This window comes from Morone saxatilis, unplaced genomic scaffold, assembly GCF_004916995.1.
Source record: "Morone saxatilis isolate NCDOM2014 unplaced genomic scaffold, NCSU_SB_2.0 Contig19, whole genome shotgun sequence".
Classification (NCBI taxonomy): Eukaryota; Metazoa; Chordata; class Actinopteri; family Moronidae; genus Morone; species Morone saxatilis.
Genome location: NW_023339751.1, coordinates 14,338,803 through 14,347,377, shown reverse-complemented (window position 1 = coordinate 14,347,377; position 8,575 = coordinate 14,338,803). Strand labels below are relative to the sequence as shown.

Genomic DNA, 8,575 nt, shown 5'->3' with positions numbered 1-8,575 from the left:
GGATGCAGACCCCCCCCTCCCCCCTTTCTCCTTTTCAGTTAATTACATCTTGTTAAAGTTATTTTAATTACAAACCACGTTGGGTTTTCTGTCTGGCTCTATTCAGGACCTGGTGGGGCCACTGCTCTGAAATCAGAAACTGATACCTAGACTGTTGTCACCCACCACAGCTTGCTGTGCACATTTTATTGTGAATAAACACAATCAGCCCGCACATCAAACATGATAAACATTAATTTGAATCACGTGAGATGTCCTTTCTCTGCAGCTTTACTGTGGGAATTAGTGTGGCAATAGTGTGATCTTCAATTCTCACGCATGGATGTTATATTCCCTGCCTCATGATCTATTAACAACTCATACATCCATTTCTGTAGTGCTAATTTTTTGTGAAGAACAATTAACAGCCAGTGCATCTGTGACTCGATTCACTTAAGTATGGGCTATAAATAAACCGCCGCTTTTAATCTGTTTGCATACTGTGCTTTTGTCCGTTTTCGTGCAGTCGCAAAAAACGCTGTAAACCTGTACACTGATGTTAGGTGAGACAATGCTGCGGTCACAACAAGGTCGGCAGACAACACAGTGAGCATAAACCACTGTTATTGCTTTTGGTACAGAACAAAAGCTTTTGTTATCCTGTTCTGTTGCGTTCAACAGTTGCCATGGCGACAGTGAACCAGGAGAGGCTTAAGGAGGATCCCAAACTCGATAAAAAGGGGTTTCTGAATCTGACAGTGGAACTCTCTATTTGACTCTCTTTTTTCTCTCTTGTTTTCCATTACTGACTCACACTGTGGAGTCTTTTGAAGAAGAGGGGACAAGAAGAGAAGAGGAATGGAAAGAGCACAACAGAGCAAGATGTAAAGAGCCTTCCGGACGGAGCTGTGGGAAACGGAAGAGGCTGCGGGGTTCAGGCAGCAGCGACTGCCAGCAGAGAAAAATACCAGTAGAGTGGATATGAAGGCACGCATTATTACATTGTAGACGTCTCAAAGCAACTCCAGTCTGGGCCGCCGAGCAGCCCAGGTTGAAAATGTTGAGCCTTTTTGCATTCAAATATGGTTAGTGATTCAGCAATTTCACTCACATAAAATGTCTGTAATTTGATTAAAAGCACATACCCAAAACATTACTCGGCCCTCCGGAACTTTAATTTTCAGACTGGCCATTTTTTAAATTACAGACAGGGTTTCACATGTGTTTAATAGACAAATTGTGATACCACATAACACCATCGCTCGCTCGAGCTGTGGGAGAGAAACTCATTTTAAATTGTGCTGAGCCCTCTCTGGTATCGATTCATTCTCACCGACAGTATTAAAAGAACTCACCAAGGCATTTCTTCAAATTGCTTGCTTTTGTTGATTGGGCGGGTGGGGTGGCGGTTGTGGAGGGATGGATGGATAGAGCGAAGAGTGCAGAGTCCTTGTTAGGCCTTTTTGTTGATTAGGTCTAGTTCAACAGCCTTGTTAGCTAGCCAAGGCCGCTCTATTTTCTATCTGTGATCTCTGTGTGCTTGTGTGTGAGTATACTTGTATTCATACTAAAGCCTGCTTTAGAACGTATAAGTGCATGTTTTTGTCTGACACACAACAGCTGCCTCAGGTTTGCATCCAGAGAGCTGACTTGTGATTAAACTAGGGAGCCATCAGCAAATCCTTCAAATTACTGGTAAGCCACGCATTCCTGCGAGGCTCATAAGGGCAGAGTTATGCTTGAAACGTTTGTACGATGTGTCGCCCAAGCACGTCAGAAGGCAAAAATGTTTATAGCTATTCCAAAAGGCCACCCGCGGAGCCATCAGAGAGAGGGGCGAAAACATGATAATTTAAACATTTTCAGACAGTGGCTCCTCAAAGACATTCATAGTGTTGCATTCGTTTGTACACACATAAAGTGATAGCAATTGTGTTGCTGTTCAAACCCTGCCAACTTTATCACCTCCACACACCTGGCCAACCGCTGTGTAAAGTGTAAAAATGTCAGATTGTCGGTTTTGGAAAATTAAAGAAATTGCAACATTGGAAAAGTGTGTGGGGAGGTTGGTTTCTGAAGCTATTTCACCATCTGACAGGTTACCGGCCCCTTAAACCTCCCCTACAGCGGTTTGGAGATCAAGGGAGCGCTCCAGAGCTCCAGAGTGACAGAGAAAGAAACACTCCTCCTTCACACTTTTTTTTTTTCCATCTACTCCTCTGTCACTCCCAAGCTCACACCTCACTCGCACTTCTCTGTTCAGTCTGTCTTTTCACCCCTCTCTATTTCACCTCCTGCTCTGCCATCCATATCCCTCTCTCCCCTGGCTCTTCGTCTTCTTTTTCACCTCATCCCTTCCTCCCTCAGTGAAACAGACAGGAACAGAGATAGTTCATCTGAGAGTGATGGAGCTCTGACAGACTGATCCCTTTGCCCTCTCCCCCAGGGTGTGCAGCTGTGCCCGGCCTCTGCGACGCCTACCTCCCCAAACACACATCCACACAGAAACGGCAGGAATACACCCACCTACACGCATGCATGCATACATTTATAGAGCTACCGAGGGAGCACACATGTGCACTTGCTCACACCTCCAGACTCATGTGCGTGTGTGTGTGTGTGTGTGTACGGCTTTATATAAGTCATCGCATTTCTGTGCTTCTGTGCGCTGCATAAACGAGGAATGTCATGTGATGGGGAATCACAGGTTACATGTTTTTTTGGCCTGATACCAATATCAATATTCAGGTTCAATTGATTTTTTTGTTTGAGCTGCTGCAAAAGTTTGCAGAACAAGCTTGACATCTACACAGAACAAGTTTTGTAGAGTTAAATATAATTCTACATTCAATATTCACCAGGTTTGACTTTTGAAAAGTACACATACCATCACGCTTTAGTGGCCACTAATAACAAATATAACAGTTCTTCACTATTGATTAATCTGCAGAATATTTTCCTGATTAATCAATTAATCTTTAAGAGAGTTAAAACATGTCCATCAAGGTTTCTTAAAAGATCTTGTTTTATCCAACCAATGCTCCAAAACCTAAAGATATTCACTTCATAACAATATAAAACAGGGGAAACAGCAAATCCTTACATTGGTGAACCAGGAATGAGGGAATCCTTTTTGCTTGAAGATGACTTTGGCGATGAATCAATTATCAAAATATTTGCTGATTATTTTTTTGCTGTTTAAGCGATTCACTGTTGCAGTATACTGTATTCACTGTATTTCCCCCTAACGCACATGCTCTCTCCCCTCCTTTAAGCATACCTTCCCCTCTTAAGGATTTGATTTGTGCCAAGTCCATTAGCCTAATCTGAAAAACAAAAGCAGCACTTTGTTTGCTCTCTCTCTCTCTCTCGGTCTATCCCCATACACACATGCACACAGGCACGCACACGTACACACACACTTCACATCTTCCATCAGCACATTCGCTAGTGCCCTGCTGTTATCTGGGGGATGTGATGTGCCATTTCTCTTTGAAAGCACTGTCACAGAACGGCTTATTTCACCAGTCCTCCAGACGCGGGGCTCTCTGTCTCTGGCAGGGTTTTTCCATCCAAGACAAAGAACAGAGCTGCCCGAGCTGTACTGCCTGGCTGTCTCATTAGGAACAAGACAACGGAGGCAACACAAAAGAGAGATGTATACAGTCCAGTGAAAAAGTGGAACAGAAGTGAGCTAAAGTCATCTCTTATTTTCTTTGTTTGCTGCTGATGTACAGTATCTTTAGAACAGTAAAAAAAAAAATCACATTAAATTCAGTTGGTGAGCAGCTGTTTGCGTATAAAAGCTTGCAATTTACTTACAGCAAAAATATAGCATCAACTAAATGAACTGTGTAAGTGTGAAATACAGTGCGAGGAGTGGTAGCAGAATATACTGACTGTGGAGAGATATGATCAGCAGCAGTGGTTTGTTTGTGACAGAAGAATTTCACTGTTTCAGTGATGCTACATTTCTCAACTGTCTCCATCCATCAGCGTGTTTGACAAAAAAAAAAAGCCTAAAAAACAGCTCTGCTTACATTTTTCTGACAGAAACATCATCCTTACACGATCACCTGAAGTGTAGACATACAGCAGATCTTAAGCAGCACTTAAGCGCAGTTTATTTCTGGAAGATAGAAACCTGGTAAAACTATGGTGTTTCTAAAGCACTGCTATGTAAGACTCTCTTATGTAACAATGTGTTAACTTTGGTCAAGATATTTATTTGGAAAAGCCATTGATGTGGGCAAACTGCACGGCTACCCTAAACACTACTCTTTATATTTCAATTTCACTTTAATTCACCAGTTCACACCGGATCTATAACCCACAACCTCCTACCTCTCACTTCACTCTGTGTCTGCTATTCATTACTATACATTAGCTATACATAACAGTTACTATGTAAGATCTAGGTAAATAAAATTAATTCATACTGTCCTGATAATTTAAGCACTTCCTTTAGTCAAGCAGCAGAATTTTGTTGAGCTTAGTTATAGTTATTAGGATTCTGGAAGTGGGATATTGCTATAGAAGTCCCCTGGGGTCTTTTTATCTTGCAGGCACATTTTCCCCCTTTTATTTCTGTCTCCTTTTGTGCAAGAAAACTGTTCTATGTCCAATTTAAGCAGTTAAACTAACTACACTAACACCCGTCAGAGCACAGCAAACCAGATGTCCAGTGACAAGTGTGTACTTCATGCACACGTACACGCACAAACCCACACACACATATACAACTATATTCGTTAAAAAGGGTTTCTCTTGACCCAACAGCAAATACTGTGAGTGTGTGTTTGCCTGTTATGTAAACCTCATTATCTCTATCATTACATCAAATTCTTATCATTAAGCCTCTGAGAGATCATAGAGCATTTGGAGAAACATCAAAGTGCTACACAACACAGCCGCCACTAGACTTAAACACACACACACACACACACAAAATCCACAAAAAGTCAAAGACAACATTGTGTTTGGTGTTGATTTACGACCCCCGTCTTAATCGGGATAAGTCTGGGACCTTGAGTCAAAAGATGTTTGATTGTATCCTTGAGCTTTCCCCATCACAGCAGCTGCCTCATGAAAAATATATTTCTGTTCAGGCCACCAAGTTCACCAGTCCACCCCCTCCTCACTCTCTCTCTCCCTCTCTCTCTCTCCCCTGCCGGCTCTCACCCTCGACATCTTTCGCTCAGAACTGAAACTAGTTGCCATGGCTACAATCATTAACACATCTGGCATAGTTGTCCGGCGCACACATGCGCACCGAGTGAAACGCAGACACACATGGACACACATTCGCACATGTACCCACACAACAAACAACATACATATGGAAAAAGCATTAATATGCATCATTTTGCTGTGCTGTTCTCAGCTTCATGGCTGCATGGAGCTTGTGTGAGAGAGATAACGGGTCGAGGCTTGTTGGGGAAAATACATCAACAGAGAACTTTGGGCCTCAGTGATAATCCTTTTGGTGAATTTAACCCAACCCTCCTTCATCTTAATCCGTTGGGAAATGGAGTTGAACATCACTGAATCTTCAATATTGGGATATTTCAAACTGATATTTAATGTTTGGCTTCAAAAAAAGGCATTATTCAAACTTCATTGTCTCTGTATGATGAAGAATGACCAATACTGGATTTCTAAGGCTAATGCCGATATTGAGTTTAAAGAACTAAATAATGTTACATTGGCCAATATTCTTTATTTTTAATTTTTTAACATAACTTCAGAACATAAATAACTTGTTACTCATCGCCTGACATTTACTCTACAAAGAAACAGCCATTATGAAATATATCCCCTGAAGATACATTTTCACATAAATAATTCAATCTTTTGTTTTATTAACGATTCATTTTTTCTACATACTGTTCGACCGTTATCCGTTTGGTCTTGAGGTAAACAAATTCATATTGCTTATATTTATTATTTTTCAACAGCCTCTATACACCACTAAATGTGCGACATTGCTTCGTGTCAACATTTCATTACTGCAGTCTGTAGTTTGAACATCTTCTCTCTTGTTGTTGTTGAGGAACCCAAATGACAGCTTTACCACTGAGGATGGCACATACCAAAGCAGCTATAAATGATTTAAAGACTACATTTCCTTCTCAATAACAGATTTACTCAGCCTTGTAAAATGTATAGTGGGAAGCTGTATCTGGGATTCTCTGCTTTTCTGCTTTACTTTGGTCTTCCCCTGTCCTACAAATCCCTGATCTCCAGGGCCACCTCGAATGCAGCTTCAGTCTCATCCAAGCTCAAATGGTCTGGAAAATACCCTTTGTGTGTGTGTGTGTGTGTGTGTGTGTGTGATCCGTGTATTTGGTGTTTGTGTATGTGATTTTCATCACCAAAACACATTTATCATAGACACAACAGCAAGGTAGGCGCAGGAGATGTGTGCTTTAGGATGTGGTCCACAACCTGAAAATCACATATAAGTATACACATGTGAGCACAGGCACACACACACAAACCAACATTCCACCTCATGAGTCAAAACATGTTTCTGTGGCTTCACAGAAACACCTTCAATTCAAAGCCATAAAAACAATCCAAACTCCTCAGGAAAACAACAAGACAGCTATGCATACGTTACATTCAGTGCATGTTTCTCAGATACACACACAAAAAGACACACCTCCACACACACACACACACAGCTGTAGAGGAGTTTGACAGTACAACAGATGCCTGTGCGGTGCGTGCGTGCATTCTGCTGCCCCCACCCCAACCCCTGAGGACATCCCCATGCCTCCCATTACACACACTCTCTCTCTTGACTTTACATACCACTGCTCCCCCAGCCAATCACCAAGAGCAAAACAACCAGACCGACCAGTCGCAGCGGCAGGATCATAATAACTGGTGACTGACAGACGGCATTTCAATGGGCTTTGGTAGCATTTCAGGTGAGGCTAAACAAATATTTCTCCCTCGTGTCAGAGCTACATGCGAGCTTGTGGTAGACAGAAAAACATTTAAAAACAATTCACAGCTAAATTCATGGGAACAACCAGGTGTACAAGCTGTACTTTAAATAAATTGACTCTTGTATAAAGCAAACCGACTCAATGTTATAAATCGGTAACGTGCTGATGACTCAAGACTTGATCAGAATAAATGATGAAACAAAAAAAAATGACAACAACATGGTCAAACACACCTTCAGTCACTTTCTCATCAACCTCACCCATTAGTCTCATCTCATTGTAGAATCTCTTACTTCGCATACAAACATCTAAAAGCCTGAGCAACAACTGAGCAAAAAGGAAACACACCAAGACAAAGAAAGCGCTTTCTCTCTCATACCTTTTTGCCTTTCTTCTTGCGATGGGCTGCTTTCCCGCCGCCTGCTTTCTCCTTAGCTTCCTCACTCATGTTCAGAGATCTCCCCCTGTTCCTCTCCTCTTCTCACTTTTTGTTTTAATCCAGCATGTAGTAGCTCGTGGAGTGGAGCGGCAGCAGCTGCTGTCTTCACTGGTGAAATGTTGCCACAGAAATGTCCATTTAGAAGCAGTGAAGGAAGGATTGTTCCATGCAGAGTGGGAGTACGCGTGAAGAGAGGAGAGACTGGGAGGACTGTGCTGATGCTCTCTCCCTCCCTCCTCCTCTTCCTCTCCTCTTCCTCTCCACGTTCACAAACACACACTCACACACACTTGCGAAGCACGCTCGCCGAGGTCCACTCCCACTTGCTGCCTTTGCCGTGCGCAATTGGCGACTCTCTCCAGCGCACTCAGAGGCAGGGTGTGGAGGCAGGAGGAGAGTAGAGAGATAGAGGCGGAGGAGGAAGATGAGGAGGTGGAAGAGGAGGAGGAGGAGGATGTTGATGTGTATGATGAAGGAGAGAATGAGGAAGCGATTCCTGGTTGAATGTGGTGCTGCCTACCTGAAGCTGGAGACACTCTCCCAAAGGAGAAAGAGACACAGAAAATGATACATAGGAAGAGAGATACAAAGAGAGTCAGAGTGAGAAAAGACAGAAAATTGGTCAGTCAGACGGAAAGAAAACGAGAGAAGGGAGTGTGAAATGGTGTTACTGGTGTTAGTGAAAAAGAGAAAGAGCGCAAGGCTGAAACAGAAGAGGGGGGCGTGATCCGCACAGTCTCTCCACTCGGCCGGCTTGATGATTTCTGCTGTTGCTCCCTGCACAGACGTTGTGATATGAAATGAGACTCTTCACTCCTCTGACAGGCCAGTAGAGAGACAGAGAGAGAGGGAGGATCATTAACACGATGCATCAGGTCCTTCCAGAAAAGGAAGTCTCCCCACTAGCCTCTGCCAGCAGGATCAGCTTACTGGAAACTGGAACAGAACAGAAGTGCACCCGGCACTGACTGACTGACTGACTGACTGACTGGGTTGATCGAGGCATGTGTGTGTGTATGTGTGAGACAGAGAGACAGGCAGGCGTAGGGTGAAGAAGAAAATGAAACATGTATATAAGGTTGATAATATCCAAACAATATCCAACCAATAATCATTAAAATGCCAGACAGAGAGAGACTCTGAAAAGACAGAAAGACCACGCCTTTCCCAGCTTCAACAAGCTACAGCTGAAACATCTAGC

General features: G+C 42.9%; 1 protein-coding gene across 16 annotated transcripts in view; it reads right to left on the bottom strand.

Annotated features, from left to right (window-relative positions):
- Window positions 1–8,175, bottom strand: part of ank3a (ankyrin 3a) — a 120,345-nt gene extending 112,170 nt beyond the window's left edge. For all 16 annotated transcript variants that reach the window (XM_035663605.1, XM_035663623.1, XM_035663610.1 and 13 more), the window contains exon 1: window positions 7,315–8,175. In XM_035663605.1, coding sequence (XP_035519498.1) covers window positions 7,315–7,383 — 69 coding nt within the window. In that variant the 5' untranslated portion in view covers window positions 7,384–8,175. The remainder of the gene's footprint in view (window positions 1–7,314) is intronic.
- Between the last annotated feature and the right edge of the window lie 400 nt (window positions 8,176–8,575).